This window comes from Peromyscus eremicus, chromosome 6, assembly GCF_949786415.1.
Source record: "Peromyscus eremicus chromosome 6, PerEre_H2_v1, whole genome shotgun sequence".
Classification (NCBI taxonomy): domain Eukaryota; kingdom Metazoa; phylum Chordata; class Mammalia; order Rodentia; family Cricetidae; genus Peromyscus; species Peromyscus eremicus.
The window spans coordinates 125,492,546-125,515,076 of record NC_081421.1 but is presented as its reverse complement, the minus strand read 5'-3'; the positions used below and the strand labels follow the sequence as shown (position 1 = coordinate 125,515,076).

The 22,531-nt window shown below is 40.8% G+C and overlaps 1 protein-coding gene across 1 annotated transcript in view; it reads right to left on the bottom strand.

The window, feature by feature from the left end:
- Window positions 1-1,932: 1,932 nt before the first annotated feature.
- Window positions 1,933-22,531, bottom strand: part of Erich3 (glutamate rich 3) — a 39,640-nt gene continuing 19,041 nt past the window's right edge. Inside the window, exons 5-7 of the mRNA XM_059266493.1 lie at window positions 18,380-18,684; window positions 12,825-13,037; window positions 1,933-2,665 (exon numbers count right to left, since the gene is read on the bottom strand). Coding sequence (XP_059122476.1) covers window positions 2,211-2,665; window positions 12,825-13,037; window positions 18,380-18,684 — 973 coding nt within the window. The 3' untranslated portion in view covers window positions 1,933-2,210. The remainder of the gene's footprint in view (window positions 2,666-12,824; window positions 13,038-18,379; window positions 18,685-22,531) is intronic.

Below are 22,531 nucleotides of genomic sequence, written 5' to 3'. Positions count from 1 at the left end.
GATGCCGGTCACAGGACCTGTGACACCCAGGCAGGAAGGGCATTACTGGGCTTGGAAGGAGAAAAGGGGAAAGGATCCAGGATGGGGAGAAAAAAACATCAACAAACACAAATTGCATATGCAAATATCATCACGAATTCTAATACTTTGTATGCTATTTTTGAAAATGAAGAGAAGTACCTAGTTTTCTGAAATTAAAGTAATGACAAAATCAATGTTACATCTGTTTGTTTCTCCTCTTCCGGAGCTCAAATACAGGGTCCACATGTGCTAGGCAAGCACTGTCCTGCTCAGCTGTGTTGCCAGCCCACATCAGTCTTCTTCATTAGTAACTGCTAAGTTATGTAAATTCCCTTGATCTGTTATACTCTACCAAAATATAAGGACTAAATCCACTGTCTGGAGCACTTTGTCTTGGGTCCCTACCTTCAAATTCGCATCCAACCTTAAAATCCTTATCAAGCACATTCTTCAAGAAAGCTTGCTTTCTTTTTTAAATAAATTTTGGGAATATAATGTAATTACATCATTCCCTGCTTCCCTTTCCTCTCTCTAAGCACCTCCCTTGTATTTCCCTTGCTTTCCTTCAAAGTTATGGCCTCTTTTTCTTTAATTGGTGTGTGTGTGTATGTGTATGTGTGTATACTACTTTATATATATAATATATACCTATAATATATATAACTAAATATATAAATACAGCCTGCTCAGTGTATACAATGTTACTAGTATATGTCTTCAGGGCTGACCATTTGGTGTTGGACAATTAATTGGCATGCTCCTCCCTGAGGTAAACCATTTCCCCAACTCCCAGCATTCCTTAGTTCCCTGCAGTTCTTTGTCTGGGGTTGAGGCCTGGAGAGCTTTCTCTCTCCACATTAGCTTGTCTACAGTTACTATCCTAGTTCAGGTCACATTTAGCAGCCATATCAAAGTGATCATAGCCACATGGGACTTGTCTTACTCTGAAATTCCATCTCATCACATCCCTTCTGCAATTTTAGACAAAATTAGTGACATCAGTCCAGTTGTCAAGCTGTCTAACACTTTCTGGGAGGAGCTCCATTACATTCGTCTTGACGATACTACCATAACATACTACAAGGTTACATAAACAGTTCAACAGATAGGTATTTGTTCAATATCCTGTATTCCTAGATATAGGCCTGACTAGTTTAAAAACAGCTTTTAGAGATCTAACATGTATAGCGATTAAAACACCCCAAGTTTTTTAAACATAGTTGGACTTCATAATATTAAAATGTGAAACAGATTTAAGTTGGAACCCAGCAGAATGCCTGCTGCACCGTCGGGGAGGCAGATGAGAGCGTGGTGGGGCCTGGAGGCCTGGCAGAGTGCAGGGTGCTCTGCGAGAAGCAGCTGTCAGGGAAGTACAGTCAGTCCACTAGCCACAGACCGAACTCTGTCCATTGCTTACTTCTCCAAGGTGACAGGAGCCTCTGACCTTTCATGTGTCTGTGGTCCTGGGGACACATTGTCCCATACCCTAAACTTCTCTCATCAAACAGGACACACCCTGGAAACCCAGTGATCATGAAAGAGCTTGGTGTCAGAGGATAGTTCAGAGTGAAGACTGAAACATCTTAGGGAATTTTAATATTTTCATCTAAATCTGTTTAGTGACAGGAAAACAATGGAAGTCTCTAGAAACTCTGGGGCCACTCCACCTGACCCGGTTCTGGGACAGCCCCTTGGATGTACAGTTCTTGGCAATACAATCTTCTTAAGAAATAGCTGCTTCCCCTGGAGAGATGAGATGGCAGTAGTATGATGCAGTGAGTTCACATCCAACATACAACCATGCATAAGACATGCTAAGCACCATCCACATGAGCTGTGCATATACAAATGTAGCCGTGACTCAGAATTAACAGCAATGTTAGCATAGACCTCTAAAAAGCCAGACATATCTTTGACTTCACACATGTATGGTGTTTTATTTGATTTTTGAGATAGAATTACCATAGGAAGGAATTTACAGAAAATAGGAAACAGGCTATGTAAGAATGATCAAGTCATTTTTAAAACGCAATAGAAGGAAAACAGCAAGCTGAAAATACACGTGAAATTCTGTGACAAGAAGAAAGGGAAATATAGAATCCTTCCAGACTCATCCAGACTGATTGCCCAGCTCTGGCAGTCGCAATGACCAGATCAGCTTTCATGCACAGGCACGTGAGCGTGTCATCTCATTGGCTGTACTTACCCTCCTCTTCCAGCCCAGGGAGGCCTGCTTTTCTGTCCTCCACCACAGTTGTGCCTCCCACCTGGAGCTGACCTTTAGCCTTTGCCTCTGGAGAAGCAGGCTGCCTAGACATCTTGGCTTCTGTAATCTCTTGGGTTCCCTCTGTTGGTTCTTCCTCAGTAACGTGTATATATCTAACCTCTGTCAATGGAGGGCCATTATCCACATCTACTTTTGTGATTTCTTGCTCTTCGATCTCAGTTTCCAAGGACTCCTCGACCGGAAAGTGGAATTTTCCTTGGTCATCGTTTTCCTGCAGGTCGTGAGAAGAGGAACTTGTGGAACTTCCCCCTGCACTGTTTCCAGAGTGGGCTTCTGCACACAGCTCCGTCGATTCGTCTTCACTGTCGCTAGAGTACGGGTGACTTCTAGATGAGATCGATGAAAGGGTCTTAGTATCTGCAAAAATAAAATGATAGCATCATTGTTATATCCTAAATTTATCAGCCGATATGGAACCATATTGGGAACAAGTAATATTAAATCTTTAACAAATATATATAGCTAGAGTTAGTCTAACTGAGATTTAACTATCTGAGCTTTCTTAAAGTACCCAACGGAGATACTATCACCCCCTAAACAGCAGGAAGCAATGCTAAGAAAACGACGCCCCTTCTCAGGGTTATGGATGATGGTTATAGGGTTGGGGGTGGAAGAAAATATTAGACTCAGTATTCTCCTTAAGAAAAGAAAAAGTGTCTCAAAAAAAAAAAGGAAAAGAAGAAATGTAATGGATAGGTATAAGATATTATGGTAAATTATTGTATATACTAGTAAACAAGTTTAGTAAAATAGCAGCCTTAGATAATTTACACTGTAATTTACACTGTTATGGATTCTTATATGTTGAAACAATTGTAAACTATTTTTATATTCCTGTTTAAGATAATTTGTATATTGATACAAATATAGAACTATATTTGTTATAATGTACATATATTTCTACTCTTCATTGAAATATTTGTATATTGATACAAATGTAAATTTATATCTGTCATATTGTATGTATGTTCTACTTCTATTCTGGATATTGATATATTTAAGATTATTGTCATATTGCATATCACACTATACATTCCTACCTCTGTTATAAATATCCTGTGTATTGTCACAATTTTGAACACGTCATCCTTTATCGTACATTTGCTTATAGACTGTTTACCTTGTTTATGGGAAGCCTTAATCCTTAGATTATTTAGGTAGATAAGACTTATAGATTTATAGTCACCTATGCTTGTCATCTCTATAGTCATGTTAGTTAGGTTATGCAGATTCACAGATAACATAGGTCGGATGGACAGATAGTCTTCAAACACTTCATGGACCTAGAGAATTTGGCATTTAAATAACTTAAAATTCTGTTGACGTGAGACACAATTGCTCCTGGCAGCACCAATTTGATCCCAAGAGAACGTTGGGCTTCTAAGACATTTCCATTTGGAAGTTTGTCTTCTTGGCACAAAATGGCCTACTGGGCAAATAACTGCCCTTGCCTCAACTGCTGACAATATGAGTGCTGTCCTTCTGGACAAGCAGGACACAAGGAAAGCAACCACTGTACTCTGCCAAGACAGGGCAAGATGGTCTTTCAGAATTCCTGCTTCTGAAAATGATCTGTCAGATACTCTAGGCCTGTAGCCAATTTGAATGCACCAACAATGCTGAGAAACATTAGGTGACTGTCCAGGCTGCCAGCTGTCTCGGTCTACTCTTGCAAGATTCCCGAAAGTTGCTTGCATCCATCTTCCATTTCTCAGGTACCATTATATTCCTTCTCAGGTCTTTGATGGGATTGAAGACTAGCAGTTATAGTTACAACTTAGTATATATATATATATATATATATATATATATATATATATATATATATATAATATCTTAGAATATATTAAGTATTAGATTCAGGTTCTTTAGGATAGGACACCTTTTGCAATTTTTTGCAATGATCTTTGTAACATGCATTTACCTACGCTCTAGACTTCTCTGGATTTTAGTATGTGTTTCTTGCTTGATATTGTTTGCATTGGTTGTAGTTCTGTCTTATCTAGGTCAATATCCCTCATTACTCCTGGGCAATATTTAATAACCATTCCTTTGTATATAGCCTTGTATTAGGTTAGAACCTTCTTATTTAGACAAAAGGGGGAGATGTAGTGGGTAGCCATTCCAGCTTTGATCTGGAAGTTCCAACCCCCATTGGGCCTTCAGTAACTGTCACACCTACAAGACGGGGCCAAGAGAAGACCCTGAAGTCCTGAGATCTGGATGCACCAGCTCTCTTGGTTCCTGGACCTTGGACACTGGAGGTAGACCAAGCAGAGTTCTCCAGAGAACACCACCGGACTGCACTACACCTTTCCCAGACCCTGTTACCTATCCCTTCACTTGTAAGTTACCCCACAAAATAAACCTCCCTTTTAACTACGTGGAGTGGCCTTAATAATTTCACCAATAAATATACTTTAGGAAAAATTGTTCTCTCAGTACATTCTATATTATTGTCATGATAAAGAAAAACTGATCTAAAAACTACCAAGATTTTTTGGTTTGGCTTGGTTTTACTTTTATTTTTGTGGTTGTTGTTGTTTTATTTTGCCCTGTTATTTTGAGACAGAGTTTCACTATGCAGCTCACACAGCCTTCACACTCCAGGTGTTCCAGGCCCTACCTCCCAACTGCTGGTATTGCAGGTGTGTGTTCCTAACCCAGCTTATAAACGATGAAAGTTTTTAATAGATCACATTTAACAGAAAACCAAGTCCAGGTTTGGATTTTCTTGAAGAACCTTTAGAAAGACTATAAATATCTTGTTAGTAGAAATTTTGAATACTACTTTGTTTTACAAGAACACACATTTACTTCTACTGTTTAGCCACAGCAGTAATGTCAATTATTTTTATCTACTGTAAAGTCTACCACCCTAGAACACTCTGGCATCTGGGTACCATCTTTGCACTTACAAAGTAGGTGGGCATTATTAAATGCTTTTAGGATATGTGTGTATGTAGATAATACCTTTTTTGGAGCCCCTAAAAGCAAGATATCAAAAGGAAGCTGCCTGAGAAGAAGATACATCGTACAAGCTCCAAGAGAAAGTCTTAGGGGAGTTAGGAAGCCCAGGAGGGTGGGAGACAGCCAGTCAATGAGCTGTTTCAGGGATCAGCTCAACTCAGTTGGGAGTTGTCCTAGAAAGATATAATGAAATGAAGAGGGAGCTGCGTTTTCTCACTTTGAACCAGATATTGGTTATGGGCCACCCTCGGGGGATATAAACTCCATGGTTTCTCCAGGCATTTTATGCCCAAGGGTGAAGAAATTCCAGTAACCTAAGGCAATCCCTAGGAGGAGACAGGGTTGAGAAACCATGAGGCAGACCGCAGAGCAAAAATAGAGGCCTCAGACGCACTCCCAGATGGAGCCACAGACATATACTAGAAACATGTAGTAGGCAAAGATGGCTTGCACGTGGACCCCGAAGGCTGTGAAAGCATCCAAGAACAAACCTCCATGCCGAATCTGTGTAAGGAGGAGGCACAACGTCAAAGTCCCTTATATTGCTTCCAACAAGAGAAACGTAAGTTTGTGTTTGCCTCATAAAACAATTGCTCTGAACTTAAAATGATTTTATAGAAAATACTTTATCTTTTGGGGGTATCAGGGACCAAACGTTAGTACAGAATATGCTAACAGATGAGACTCTTTGGTGCCTCCTAGTTTTCCAGATTTATTTCCTCTGTGTTCCACATTCACTTAGCTGACTTTGTCACTGTGCCAGCTAATGTGGAGCTAAAGATGAAAACTAAATAAATAAAAGTACCAGCCTTTCCTTCCTCTTCCCCCTGTCCCTCTGGCTCTGCCAGCTCTCTGTGACACATCCTCCCAGTCTAAGTATAGCCACATAGACATACCAACACTTCCAAGGAAACACAAGTGAGGCTCGGGACACCAAGGCACCAACCTCTCCGAAGCCATTCCCGTCATCACCTTGGCAAGTGCCAGGTGACTCCTGTACTTCAACAGAATCTTATTTGGGTCATTCACTCTCTGCTCCCCAAAAATTTTTAAGAGAAACAACTCACTCTTCTTAGTGGTTCCACAGATGTCCCTACCCAATGCACCATTAGCTAGGACATGACATTCAGCTTGCTCAGAGACCCCAGGGCTGCACGGGCCATCTGAGTCTCAGCAAGATGATTCCCACTTTGGGCTCTGTAAATTGTTTACAGGATAATAAATGGTTACCCCCTCCATCGTTTGTAGTGGCTTCTATTAGGTATATTATCTTATTTCAAAAGGCTGACAGCTCATCCTGGTTCAATTTTCAGTACGTTCAGGAAAGAAGGGGAAATGAGCAGCCTCATGGAGGCAAGGGCACCTGACCTCCAATACAAACATTTCCGTTTTCAAATTCTTCCCTCAACTCCTGGTGTCGTTCACTCTCACTCTCACTTCTTGCTCTATTTCCCTACAGACCCTGGGGTAAGACAGGGCTTAGAGAAAATGCTCCAGGTTCATGTACTAGGACTTCCACAGTGAATTACATTTCTTCTCTTAGAAATAAGGCAATATTTATATAAAAGCTTCCAAATAAAGCAACTTGGAGGACATATTTGAAATTGTTTGTCATCAGAATGGAGAGACTATTGGAGGCACATAGTAAAGCAACAGCCTCTTGCCTGATTCCATTTGTTCCACCAAGTCCTGGTCCTGTTGCTGAGAGAGCCTGTTACTGATTGCCTTATCCAGGAAAAAATCTGTACTCAGTGTCTGAGGCTCTGCCAGAGCCAACTGCCTGTTCCCCACTGTTTCCTGTCCCAAGCAGGGTGATTGCTTCCCCCTTAATAATCATTCAATCCCCACCCTTCCTCCTTTCTTCTTGCCACTGACAACATAGATTGCCAGCATGGAATAACCCATCCCTTAATGCTGAGATGATCCTATGTGCCAGGAAATAGTCTACAAAGAAAAGAAAGCCATGGCCTTTGCTTCCACATAGATGCTGTGCTCTTCAATGACTAATTTTGCTCACTTTTGCCGAACAGATAAATAACTCTCCTGCTTATTTGCAGTGTCTGTTCATTTTCCTAGCAGTCACCGTGAAGAGCTCTCTTCACGTGTGACTTCCTCTTCTCACCACCAGCACCTGCACTGTCTTAGGCCAGTGACAAGGGTGAGCTTGGCTTTTTAATCATTCCCGCACTCTTCGTACTTTAACATTTGCTAGTTCCTCAGAGTCCTTGCTTTGACCTTGTTCTGTTTCTTCGCTGTTGTTGTTGTTAAGCTAGAATCTCAGATACCCTGGTTTAATTATACAACTTAAAGTGGTTAATTTTGCTTAGTGGTTTATATCAAGCCCATGGAGCCACAACTCTTTCCCACTGTATTACCAATAGTATCTTTCTTATTACTAAGTTTTAAGAATTCAAAACAAAATCTTCACTTCACAAATGACACTCTTACTTTCTTCAGATTTAGCCTGACACATGAGTTCTTATATACTACTAATGATTCCTGTTTATATTCATGAGTTTGTGAACTACTTCTATCTCATACCAGGTATTGGGGTTCAGGTAAAATCTTTACAAACAATATCTAATGACAAGTAATTGATACTCAGTGAACATTCTAAAACAGTAGTACTCAACCTTCTTAATGTTGTTACCCTTTAGTACAGTTCCTCATGGACCCTCATATGGTGACCTCCAACCACAAAATTATCTTTTTCCTACTTCATAACTGTAACTTTGCCACTGTTGTGAATCATAATGTAAATATCCAATATGCAGGATATCCGATATTCTACCCCTGTGGGATTCACAACCCACAGGTTGAGAACCTCTGTTCTAGAATGAATAGACGTTTTAAAATGTAGACATATAAGTTAAACTGACATATGAGCTCATCATTTGTTGTAAGAGCAGGCATACGACCTCCAACAGGTAATTATCACTCACTGAAATATGTCAATTCACCGGTGAGTTAAATATGCACACTGTCTTACAAGGACATTCCTGCTGACACAGAGCAATGGCAGAAAGAAGGGGCTCCAGCACACAGCCGCCTGTGTACTCTACACCGATCGACTTGCTGAGCTGCAGAGTGAATCCGGTATTGAGACCAGAACAAATCACATCACACTGTGCTGCCTACATCTTTATGTTACTGAGTAACATCATTACTACACATGTCATGTGGGTTCAGAAGTGTAGAGAAGCCTAATATGTGGCCCATGCTCCTATTCCCAGCAGGCAGGAGGCTGAGACAAAAGGATCTCAAGTTCAAGGCCAGCCTCAGCCACATAGTGAGATCATGCATCAGAAAGACCAAACTATAGCGAAAGAACTCATTTGAAAATATTTCATGTAAACTAAGCATTGGTGGATTTAACCATCTTTCTTGAATCTGTGACTTCTGCCTTAGCAGTCAACAATGGGTTAAGGAATCCATGTTATCAAGAATTGACTAACAGGGGCTGGAGAGATGGCTCGGCAGTTAAAAGTGCTTCCTGTGCTTGCAGAGGACTTGGGTTTTGTTCTCAGCACACACGTAGCAGTTTACACCTATCTAAAACTCCAGTTACAAGGCACACAAAGCCTTTTTATGGACTCCACAGGTACCAAGCAGGTGCATCATGTACTTACATGGATGCAGGCAAACACTCATACATATAAAATAAAATAAACAAATAATGACTAGTCATGCAAAAACTAACATATAAAGTCTGTCTCTACGTTGTGTATAATCTCCTCATGGCCCTCCTTTATCCAAGATGCGGGCACACTGCAGTACTCAAGAACGTGGTGCCATGCCAAACACAATGTCAACACAGAAGGGGGCCTTGTCATGTTCTTCTCTTCAAGTTCATATGTAGTCAAGCCAAAATGACCAAAATACACTGTATACATATATGAAATCCTCAAAATATATATTTAAGTTAAATAAATAAAATCCCTAAGTGGTAAGAATCTTAATGTGAAGTAAATTGAGTGTTTTGTGACTCTGAGATTTTAGGTCTATGACATCTACTCTATCAGACTGAAAAATACACAAATGAACTGTTATAAGAAAAATAAATGCTTCAAGTCTGGCTCTTTGAGTACTCTGAGAAACAATGCCATCTCTCTCTTGATCTCTAGTCTGTGTTCGCTGCCTCTCCCTTCTCTCTCATGAGGAACTACTTGTCCTTCCCCTTCGTCTCAAGGCATTATTACCCAAACTGCCCGTGAAAGGTGCATTTCTGCTCACACAGTGTTTTCCCCATCAGACTTACAGCACTCATCTTTGACAAAACGTTTTCTGCTGGTAAATTAGTGTTTGGGGTTGCAAACACAAATACAGAGATCAGAAGCTGCCATTCCTTTTGAATGGCAGGAAGCTGCACATATCATTCCTGGAGCAGGGTCCTCTCTCAGTCAGCTCTCCTCCATCACTCATGGGCCACGCGGCAGTGTATTCATCAAAGTGTGCAGTGCAATTGTTAGCTGGCAGTTTAAACAGGGCTGGCTTGTCATAAGAGTGACAGCCTGGGCAATTGTGTGCCCCTGGGAGCAGGTGCGGGCAGGTTCAAATGAAACACATCCAAATACTAACAGCAAGGTTCTTAATCATGTCCATAAAAGGGATGAACAGGTGTCCGGGATTCCGTGCCCAAGCTATGCCTCTCACACTTTTGTAGGTGAAATGCTGTATTTTCCATGAAATCCACAGCATGATATTGTCATTTTTAATAAATGTTATGTATTAGCCAGATGAAATTGCTAACTCTCACACGTCACATACTAAGAGGCATACTTTTGAGTAACACAAAGGAATTGATCAAAATAAAGGGTCAGAAGAGAGGAGGCCTCCTGGGAGGACAGGCAGACAAGCCGTGAGATGATGGTATCTCAGAGCACTGGCAATGTGGCAATGTTTGGGCACACCCAGGACTTGAAGGGGTCCTTTGAAAGGACACTTTGATAATTCCATTATTGAAATGACAAGAGAAAATAGCTTGCCAGTTCGGTTCTGTCTCAAAAATTTTCCAGCATTTGTGAAGTGAGTGCTCTGATAGCTCTCATTCTACATCTGTTTCAAACATTGTATATCCTGCTTCTATGCAAGTCTACGAAACTTTTCCAGTAAATATTCTAAGAACCATATAACATGAACATTAGGCAGAAATCACAAGAGCAGTCAAAGACCTTAGAAGACATGATGTCAGTAAGCCTTTTAATAGTTACAAAATCCCTTGTGATGTTGTTTTTATGAGAAATAGAAAAACAACACACCACCCTGGCTTTCTAAGCGTGGTTTTGTGTGCTATTAGTTTGTGTAATTTGAGAGACAAAATTGAATACACGGAGAATGTCTGAAAACTGACTGACCTCCCACTGGATAGGGTTTAAGGGTTTAGTGCAACTGCCCCTGGGGCAGAGTCACTGAGTGGAGACTTTGCAAAGCCAAGGAACGGAGAGTAACACTTCTTCATGAAGAGGAAAGACAATCTAGTGAAGTTTAGAAACTCTGTTTTTAATTCCCCTTCATAAAAACAAAGCAGACTAAACAAGAAAACAGAACTAGCAAAAGAAATCAAAAAAGCCCCTTAACTATAGAGACTCCAAGAACAAATTCTTTTCACTGGGTTAAAAAGTTCTTTTAGTTGAAGGTAGATGGATATGTTCTGATTTCAAAAAATGTATCTTTTCTCCAAAGTACAGGTTTTGAAATTTGGTTATAATAATTGTAACTGAATTGCAGAACTTCCTGCCTATGTGACTTTGGAATTGTTTAATTTCACTATTTGTAAGTTTTCAAATTGTAAAATGTAGATCAAAGTGGAAAGTAATTGCTTTTAAGGTAAATGGGGGTAATTCACCCAACATGTTCATGTGGGACTCAGCGTGCAGTCGGGTCTTCATAAACAGGAATCATCATATGAGCCACAGCAGTGCAAGTTACTGGATGCCTTTCCAGTCAGAGACACACAAGCAGCAGCCAGCCAGCACCAAACTCTCCATTGCTATCAGTTATTCAGTAATCATGGCACAAATAATCAAAGCTGTCCCTGCAAAGAAGATACAAGACCTGCCTATGCCCTTCTCTAGGTGAACATAAAAACTTACTGTATTAGGAAAATCTATTTGGCCTCCAGAAAATACAAAGCTCAGACAAATAGATAGTTTAGGAGTTCACAGGTCTTAGTGACAACAGCACCCTAATAATTTCACACTATTACAACAGACGTGAAAACCCAAGCCATTTGTGTTCTGAATTGCTTAGATATATATAGTCAAACACATTTTAAATATATCTACAAACAAGTCACTTGAATAATTTCTTTTAAAATATTGACTAAGATGAAACTTTTTTCTATAACACCATTTTCTGTTGAATTATTTAGCTTTGAGTCATAAAGTACTATAAACTAAACTCCATATGTATGTATATTCAACTGAGATGAGACATTACATTTTACACACATCTAGTGTAGAAACATAAATGTAAATATCTATAGAAAATATACATCTCAATATATTAAAACACTTAAATGTTTGAGCATTGTAATAAATATGAACGTCAATCTTGTTTGCAAATATACTGAGTCAACTTCATTCTGCTTTTTCTAATTGTGTTTCATTCACTCTTTACCTTGACTGTCAGGGAGTTTAGTACTAAATATGCTGTTCACATACTCATGGACCCATTTCTGCTTTGAAACAAACCCATTTTCTGTTTTACTCTATATAAATCTGCCTTAAATTCGTATACATTAACTATTAGAACAAGTTTGCTTAAATTGGTTGTGGGATATTTTGATTGCACTCTGATACTCCCGAGACTGGCAATAAGGTTATACCTTGATTCAGAGGGTGGAGACAGTGACTAGCTGACCATAATTGGCCATAGAGAGGCCAACAATTTGGATAGAAAAGATACACAGGAAGGAAAAGGTGCGGACTAGAGTTTGAGCTCTCTTGGTTCTGGGATGAGGGAAGAGATGTGTCTCCTGTGGTGTCTTCTGCCATCATTCTGGCTGTAAGCAGGTATCATGGGCTACTCATCAATAACACTACATAGCCCTTTGGAAACCATGAGGGGACCTGCCATGCTGCTATTTCTCTAATGTTTTCAATAAATCTCTTACCTAAAAGAACAGTCTACCTTAGTATGCCTTGGAATACCCTTAAAGGAGCTTCTTGGACTCTCTCTCTCACCTCTCTCTCTCTCTCTCACCCCCCTCTCTCTCTCTCTCTCTCTCTCTCTCTCTCTGTGTGTGTGTGTGTGTGTGTGTGTGTGTGTGTGTGTGTGTGTGTGTGTGTTGAAACAGTTTGAGATAAAAGGATATAACAACTTTCTAACTAGACAGAGCACAGGTCACTACAACCCTAATCTGACATCTTGCTAAAATTTCCCAAACTAAGGAAAGTGAGCAGACTAAGAAACAGCTCTTCAGTTCAGAAACGCACTGAAGGGTGGCTGGCTGGGACTCTTGGGTTAGGTAATTACGAATCTCTGACCTATTAAACGTTATGGACAGACAAGTTGCAAGCACACTGTGAGACACTCTACAACCTGCCTTGTCCATCCTCCTCTTCACTGTCGGAGCACCCATCCTCACGGTTGTCACTGTCGTGCACATCTGCTGCCTCCTCCTTTTCAAGGCTAAAATTATCCTTTTCCCCTTCAGTGGGTGACCTGGATGTTGCACTCATCTGATCTTCAGCCTGACCCTGGTCTTCAGCTCTCTCATCTTGTTTTTCCTCATCTACTTCGAAATCTTCTTCGTAGTCTGAAAGAAAAAACTCAGCACAGTGACAATGAGACCAGAACCCTGGGCGCTTCAACCACTTCACTCTAATGAGAACTGAGGCTCCATTGTCCTCTCTTTCCTGGGTCTTTCTTTGCTTTTTCACACAATTATGGAACAGGGAGGACTAATAGTAAATGATCAAAGATGGCGATCAGCTACACACAACAGCACAAAGAGACATGAAACCCTAAACGACAAGGCTAGAAGCTAATAAAGGCTCATTTACAAAGGGATATCACTACTACAGTGACCGAAATGGAAAGAGGGGAGTTTATATGAAAGAATAAATGAGAAGTAAATTAAAAATGAAAAAAACCAGGATTACAATAATGGAAGTTAATCTGGAGACCTAGTGAGGTCATATTTCATATGAAGATTGTTCAAAATATTTGGATATCACTCTAATGAATAGTGAAGTGGAAAAATTCAATTAATCACATCCAAAGGGCCTGAGAGAATAGCATGTTGAGAAACTAATGGACACTGAGAAACAATTTAAAGATGATTCTACAGCTAAGCCACAACAGGAGCCATGTATACTGTTCACCCATACAACGCACAAAATAATTACAACTCCAAAATACAAACTCTAGAAAACAGAACATCGCTGTCACAGTCTCAAATTTACTTCATTCCCTACAGGGAGAAAGCAAATTTGTACCAGGGAAAGCAAATTGTCACATCATATAAACTCCAGCTGTCTCTCGTGGTTATAATTTTTCACCTTTCATATTTAATTGTTTGCTCTTTATTCCCCACCCCAAACTAAAAATCTCAAAATGACAGCATGCCAAGGATAGACAGCAAGAGGCTTTCATGCAGAACCAATTAAGCAAGTAAACAATTATCTTCAATCTAAAAGATATAAGAAAATAAAGATTTCCCAATTTTTATGTGTTTCAGTTATTAGATATTCCAGCTTTTCTGGTGGTGGGGCCTCCTGGGTAATGTACTTGAGAACTGCCCACCCTAAGCAATCAAAGAAAGTTAATTCTAAAATAAGTACCCTATGCATAGCAAGTGTTTATGCTGTGAGAACAAAAGTGAGGTAGAAATAATAGCAAAGTAGGCACACCAAGATAATATGAGATTTTGCACACCTAAGGAATGTAAGTGTCTGTAAAACAAAGTCATAGATGAAATGACCGGGTGGGGAATTTAGTTCATTTTTCAACACACAAAGAGCAAATAGAAAGAAAATAAAGAGATTAATATTTAAATATTGCTGAGAAATTTACAGGGCGTTTTTTGTAAAATTTTATTTTTATTTATGTGTGTGTGTGCCACATATGTGCAGGTGCCCACAGAGGCCAAGAGAGCATTAGACCTTCTGGAAGTAGAGTTAAGAGGTTGTGGGTGATGGGAACCAAACCCAGGTACCCTGGAAGAGCAGCAAGAGCTCTTAAAAGCTGAGCCATCACTCCAGCCACTGGGGCAATTTCATAAGCTTTAATTGAAATTTTAATTAATTTAATAAATTAATTCATTTAGTTAGTAAGTTTTAACTGAAAATTTTCTGTGTGAAAGAGTATAGAATGGAAGAAAAAGAGGCCTAGCAGTAAGCTAACTCCTGCATCCAGGAGTCTCCAGTCTCTGCTGAAGAAAGAGGATTTCAGTACACAAGAAAGAGGACACTCATCTTATACAGAGGTCTCAGTGGTTACTTCTGACACTTGAAGAGTTCATTTTGTGGGTTTTTGCTTAGAACTCATGATTAATTATGTGAAATAATATCGAGGGCAGCTCTCCCTTTATCCATAGTTTTTAACTTTGTGTGGTTTGACTCACACATGCTCAAATGCAGTCAGAAAATATTACATGGACATTTCCAGAAATTTTTTAAAAATGTGATTTTTTCATTAACTTTTACCAGTGAATCTGTGTACCCTCTGGAGGCTGAATTCAAGGCCTTGTGAGTTCTAGGCAAGCTTGGTACCACTGAGCTAGACGCCAGCTCTACCCTTACAATGTATTCTCATAATTATTCTATTGTAGGAGTTATTGTTATTAATCTTTTGTGACTAATCTATGAACTACATTTTAGTATGGGAATGTATGTATGTGTGGAAGACATCATAAGAAGAGTTCAGTTTACCTGCAGAGCACACACACATGCATATTGTTAGGGTGTGTGTGTGTGTGTGTGTGTGTGTGTGTGTGTGTGTGTCCTGTTCTTGCATGTGGACGTCAGGTGTCCTGCTCTATCACTCTTCACTGAAATCCCTTCACATTCTCCATCTTATTACTTTGAGACAGGGTCTCTCACTGAACCTGAACTTAGGCTGCTGCTGGCAAAAAAAAAAAACCTCCAGGGATCCTCCTGGCTCACCCTCCCCCAGTGCTGGGTTACAGGTTCAGGTCACTATGCCCAGCCTTTTACAGTGGTTCTGAGAGGTTGAACTCAGGTCCTCATGCTTAAGTAGCAAGTTCCCTTACCCACTGAACCATCTCCCCAGTCCTACACATTTATTATTTTGTAGATATTTGCTGCTTGTCACAAGATAAGCAGGAGTCGGACAGAACATGAGTGTAATATAGTAATTCCATCCACAGTAAAAAAAAAAATAGTAGTGAAATATGAGGTTTTGTACATCAGGCAGTCATGTGTCCTATACCCAGATAGGACATTTCTTAGTCATGTGACCTCGGGCAATTTAACATCTTTAAGCTTCAATGTCTTCATTCACGTCATGCTTAGCACAAAGCTGTGGTGCTCTTAGAAGTAGTGATACTCAGCTCAGCCCATGAGTTCATAGGTCATTAGAAACAGTGTGGATCAGTAGTAATGGTAGTTTGTAGCATGAATCTTAAAAGTTCTTATTAATAAAATCAAACCTGAGCCAGGTATTGGGGTGAACACTGGAAGATCAGAGAGACAGAACAGGCCACAGCCACCTCACCTTGCCAGTTCCTCAGCTGATCCTGTTTCCTCAGACTGGAAGCCTCTGAGTCCTCATCCAGAATGAATCTCAGCTAAACTGTGCTGCTCCAAAGCCTGAATGCTTAACCAGCCAAATGCTTCTAGTTTCTGGTCTTCACGCCTTATATACCTTTCTGTTTTTGCCATCACTCCCTGGGATTAAAGGCTTACTTATTGTGATTAAAGGCGTGTGACACCATGCCTGGCTGTTTCCAATGTGGTCTTGAACTCACAGAGATCCAGAGGGATTTGTACCTCTGGAATGCTAGGATTAAAGGTGTGAGTGCCACCATTTTCTAGCCTTTGTATCTAGTGGTTGTCTGTTCTCTGACTCCAGATAAGTTTATTAGGGTGCACAATATTTTGGGGAACGCAATACCACCACAGTGGTTGTCACTGTATAGTGGAGGGACTGGTATTGAACAGGACAGACCACATGAAAGTATTGTCATGTGGGAGCAGCACATATTATTGGAGGCACCCAGTTTAGATCAGAGCGGCCCAGTGGCCACAGTCAGGGCAGTTACAGGCATACTTTAAAATGGGCAGAAAACAGAAGGAACAATCAGGGAAAACAGAAACAGCCCTGCATCCTATTTTTGACAGGCTTCTGTGTTTTCCCATAAAACTTACAATTGAACCTTGCCTTAGCTCTGAACTACAGCTTCCATCATCCTAGGAAAGCTCAGTCCTCCATCAGCCTCCAGCCTTCCGTTTTCATAAGAGCACAAGTCAGGCCACCCTTGTGTCACCCACTCGTGCCTTAAGTAGGAATGAGCTGGTGGTGTGTGCTGGAACAGTGGTGTGTGCTGGAACAGTGGTGTGTGTTGGAACACCCTTCTTCTACCAGCTTCTGCCCTCCTCCCAAGTTCTTCTAGAGCATTCAGCTGGAGTGTTATCTTGAATCCCCACTTAGAGGGAGGAGCACCAGGTGATCAGGTGTGGCACAGTCTCTCCTAACCTGGCTCCAGCTCCATGATGAGCCACAGCCAGGCAGAGAGCTGTGACATAACTCTAGTTTTCTCTGGGTCCTCGTGGAATTGGTAATTAAACCCGTTAACTCACCAACACAGAAGACAGAACTCAGGCTAAGGAGCATGGTCCCAACACAGCCATGTTTGTAAAAGAGGAAAATAATGGAAGGAGCCTCAGGCCAGCTTCTTCAAGCCTCTGTCTTATGAGAGGAATCACTGGGAAGAAGCTCTCCGTAACCACTGCAGTGACCTCTGATATCTTCAAATTCCCCAGTCCAGGGAAGAGTAAGAAGTAGGAAGGATTATAGAAAGAAGTGAACAGGGTGCAGCATTGCGAGTGAAATCCCAGCTAAAATAGCCCCATTATCTCTGTCATCAACACATGAGGCTCAACACTCTGGTTTGTGCCTGCTCTCCCCCCCCCCCCAGGATTTCTGAAATCCTTGTGCAGCAACATAAAAAAGGAGATTCTAAGAGGCCAGACCCTCCACAGCAAACCCTGACCTGTGGCCACTGTTGCTCTAAGATAGTCTTTGTGTTCTGTGTGTAAGGAGAAATACTCAGTTCACCCTTCCTGATTCCTTAGGAATATCACAGGCAGCCACGCAGTACCTGAGACCATTGGTACAGAGAGAATGACTTAATAGTCTGAGAGTCGATCCACATAGGTATGGATCTGAATTCAGTTATGGTGTCTGTGCATGAGTGAGACCCATCTTCCCAGCTGTAAATGAAGACAGGAACAAAGCAGAGAGTGAGGAAGTGCCAGGCACACTGCTCTGAGCCTGGCAGTGTTATCATTGCTACCTCCACTGTGCAGGTGTGTGAGTGTGTGTATCTGAGTATGTTTGCATGCTTACATATTTTTGTGGAGGGAGAATGATAGAGAGAAAGGAAGGAAAAAGAGAAGGAAAGAAGGAGGAAAAGAAGAGAGAGGGAAAGAGGGGGAGAGGAAGAGGCAGAGGGAGATGGAGAGGTAAGAGAGAAACACAAGACAGACAGTCTCTACTTGAAATGAATACAAGCTGCTGTTAGTGTATAATGTCCTAGCACCAAATGCTTGTGTATTGTACTTACCAACCCTGAAGTGGATAGTCAATGTTACTCCTAAAATCACAGTCAAAAACTAAATAAATAGACAAAATTCTGTTTGATCAAATGGTCTTTACAGGAATGAATTCTGACTCTGGCTAGCAGGACAGAAACTTCTTTATGTCCTCATACACAGAAAGTACATCAACACTGCTAGGCCAGGAAACCTCCTCTTGGAAAAAGAACTTGGGACTCTACAAGAAACAGTAAAAGAAGCATGGCATGGCTGCCTACAGATTAGAGCTAAGCAACAGTCCACAGATCACTCTGAAAGTCTTGAATGATACTCAAACTTAAAGCATCAGCAACAACAAGGGAAGTCTGCTCTTGGTTACCGTATTTAAAAGTGTTCTCCTGGTCCTCTTCCCAAACATCTTGTCCTGACTCGCCCTTCCATTCCATTTCCTCTATAGCCGTTCTCACTTCTCTGACGCCTGACTTTATTTCCTCTGCTGAAAAAGTGCTTGAGACCAAGGTTTCTTTCCCCTCCATCTTGCTCCTTCTCGATGGTGTATTATCTCTGTCCTTCCTCAGTTTCCCCTGACTCTTCTTCAGTGGTTCCTCCTCCTTCTCAGCAGTCTTTTCCTTCCTAGGTTTTGTTGGAGATGGTTTTCTGTCGAGGCCCATGGCAATAATACACCTGTGAGAAATACCAGCATGAAGGCTTTATTAACTTATAGTAGGTTATCAGAGTTACACACTTTATAACTCATGTGTATAGTATTCTAATAAAAATTATGAGAAATATTCTACTTGTGTACTTATACACTGGTTTAAAATAAGTCATAATCTTTTAATATGAAAATCTTGTATATGAACATAAATTATTAATTTTAAGGTCAATAACAAACAATTTTAAAACTCTCATCAACCAAGAACTATAGTGTCAAATGTTTACAAAAATCATATCTTAAAGCCTCTGAGCGCATTTTATAGATTTACATATATAGTATTTTATATGTAAGTAGATAGGTACATAGTTAGTGATTCAATAGATAGATAGATAATATACAGATGGTAGATAGATGATAGATAGGCAGACAGACAGATAGATGAGAGACAAACAGATCATCTGTCCTTAGGTATTATATAATCAAGAGGATGGAAAGAGGGCTCAGCAGTTCAGAGTTAGTTTCCTCCTGTTCTCAGGAGAAACTAGAAGGACTAGAAAACACAAGTTTGGTTCCCAGAAAATGAGTTGGGTGCCTCATAACCATCTCTAACTCTAACCCCAAGGAATCCAGTGCCCTCTTCTGACCCCTGAAGGCACCTACACACATGTGCCATACACTCATATATACACATGCATGTACACATAAATAAGATGAAGCTTTTAAACAAATACTTATATAAATAATCAGAAAAAAAGATATTATTGTCTTTGAAATTTATTATTCTAAGAACATATTAACAACTTGCATTTGCAGTCAATTCAAAACATGTGATTAGTTTTTAAGAAGCAAAACCAGTCTACTGTCGTTGTTCCCTTTAAGTAATGTGGGAGTCCGTGCATTTGTGTCAACAGATTTCCATTATTGATTTTAAAGATGCCTTTTGAAGCTCTTCTCTGCAGTCTCCTGTAGACTCACTGGTGGAAGCTTTTGTTCTTCAAAAATGGAATCAATATGCAGAAGTCATTGCAAGTCTTGAGTATATTACGGTGAAGATTTTAAGCTGTTATATCACAAGTAGTGTGAACACATTGTCACATATGTGTATATCTTTTCTATCTCTCAAGATGTTGTTAGCATAAAATTCCTAATACTGGTAACACATCAACAAAAATGATTATGATGACAACGGGTCACTGAAATCCGCCTGGACCAAGCTCTCTGTTGTGCATTTAAGATACATTTTAAAGACTTCTTTTGTTACTTGTGTGTATGTGTGCGGCTTAAATGTATGTACATGTACCACACGGGTGCAGTTGTCTACAGAGCATAGAAGAAAGTATCAGATTCCCCGGATGGAGTTACAGGCAGTTATGAGCTTCCTGATGTGGGTGCTGGGAACAGAACCCAGGTCCTCTGCAAGAGCAGCAAGTGCTTTTACCCACCACTTAGCCACTTCTCTAGCACCGTACCCAGTATTTTAGGGGATTCAACACCCCACATTACAATCAATTATGACTTATCACCACTGCACAAATGGAGAAAATGAGGCGGGGAAAGTCCCATGGTTTCCTCGAAATCATTTAGCAAGTTAGTGATGGAGTGCTGTGGCTGCTCCACCTGACTCCACTCCTCTACTTTACAGAGTTCTGCTACTACATGTGGCCCTATGATGATTAGTGACAGACAAATGCCTCTCTGCTGGGTACACCAGAGAACTTACACATTCTCACTGGGAAGGTGTTGTCTAGAGAAATGTCCTCCAAAGCCTACAGATAATCTTAGGTAATGCACAGACATTTCTGTGGTCACTCATCTGTATAATCATCCCTCTCAAAACCGCAAGTGTGCCTCTCACATGCCACACATTCTCATGGACAGATGAGAAGGGGTCAGAGCACAGTCCAGTCCAATCAACAGAAACGATGACAAAATCTGGAAACTGCCTCAACCTGATTCAAATCCAAGGACAATTTCTTTCTTATCATGTGCATATGATGTGTGTATGGACCTGTCTGTGTGTATAAGTGTGGAGAGAAAAACTCAGGTGTTGCTCTGTGCCTTCCATCTGGTTTGGCACCTGCTGAGCCTCTGTACACCAGGTTAGCTCCCCACAATCTCCTGGGAAGCTAACAGTCTGACACTTCCATCTCACTGTAGAGAAATAAAGAGTACATAGCCTCATCCAGCTTGGTATACCTTCAGTACAAAACTGAGGTCTTCATACTTGGGCAGCCACAGAAGTATCTCCAAGCCCAAGTGCAATTTCTTAAACTGAAGATTTTACTGAATTTTCAGACATCTTCAGTCTTTAAGTAGCATGGAAACTGCTCTTAATCAATTTCCCCCAAAAAGTAAGAGCTGAGTTCTACCACCAAACATTTCAGCATCTCTCTGTGTGATAAAGCTCAGAGTGCTTACACTCCATCTAAAGATCAGCCTGTCAAACTCGAGGGCATGAGAACCAAGTGTCTCATCCAAATTAAGCATGATAAGGGCTTTTCCCATCACTGTGATGTTTAGTGTGTGGCTTTCCCCGGGATAAAGATGCTACACATCTTCACAGGATGTCCTTATTAGCCTCGCCTTCTGTGCAAACATTTCTTCCTTGATCGGTGGCATCAGCAAACCCAGGGCCTGAAGCCTGTGATTCACGTTACTTTGAATGTGTGCTGTGGCTGTGTAAAGGCTTTGAAACCTCCCTGTTTCAAGCTCAGACTCTTTATAGCCCATCTGCCAAAGGGAATTGGACCAAGTGAGTAACATCTGGCTCCCCCATCACTGACTACCTCTTTAGTTTCTGAGTGTAATTCAGTGTTGATTCTGATTACTGAAGCTCAAATAAATTACTGGAATATTTGAAGTTATCTCCAGTGGAGCAGAAGTCAAGCAAACAGGACTCCCGACTTGTCCACCCATCCCTGCCCACTTCTATCACTATGAGAGGACCTTTACCTCACCTGTGACAGGGAGACAGCAAAGAAGACTACTTTAAGCGTTCCTTGATGTCTCTGAAGGAAGTGGTTTTGGAGCTAATAAAAAAATGTAACTATTCTCTAAGAACTGTAAGTAAATCACTTGAAGGTGAAAGGCCTCACTCTTTAATCTTGTAACTATTTTTAAAGTCTTGGAAAGAGCAAGAGAATAAATAGACAGGACACATGTTAAAACACAGAATTGCAGAGGAGCTAGAAAGCCCTGAGTAGGAGAGTGGATGTCAAAGGTCACATGCTGCTGGCTCCTAGTCCTCCAAAGAAACTGCAGGGGCCTTAGTATTTCAGTTCCCGATTACACAACTCAAGGAGACTATTCTGGGCATTAGTTACTTTTCTGCTACTGAGATAGAACTCCCCATGAGAATCAACAGAGGGGTTGAAGGTGGATTTAGTTTACAATTACAGAGGAATAGAGTTCACCATGGCAAGGAAGGACTGCCAGTCAGAAAGCAGAGACCTCCCATTTCATCCACTTATAGGAAACACACAGGGAGAACAGGAAGTGAGCCAGGATGTAAAACCTCAATGCCCTCCCCCATGTCATACTTCCTCCAGAAAGCCTCCTTTCCCTAAAGGTTCAAATTCCTTCCCACAAAGAAGCACAAACTCCATGTGTTCAAACACAGGAGCCTAGTGGGATATTTCTCATGCAAACACCCTGTCTTGACACAGATGACTGAGTATAAACTCATTCATTTTCCATTGAGTTCAGTGGAAATCTCTGAAAAGATTTGCACACAAATAGGGCATCTGAACTGAAAACAGAATGCAGTGGGTGCAAAGCCCAGCTGGATACTCCTGCACTGGACCTTTCACTCTACTAGTCCCTAGACTTTTTTTCTGACACCTATTCTCTTCCCTAAAACCTCCAACCCCTCCT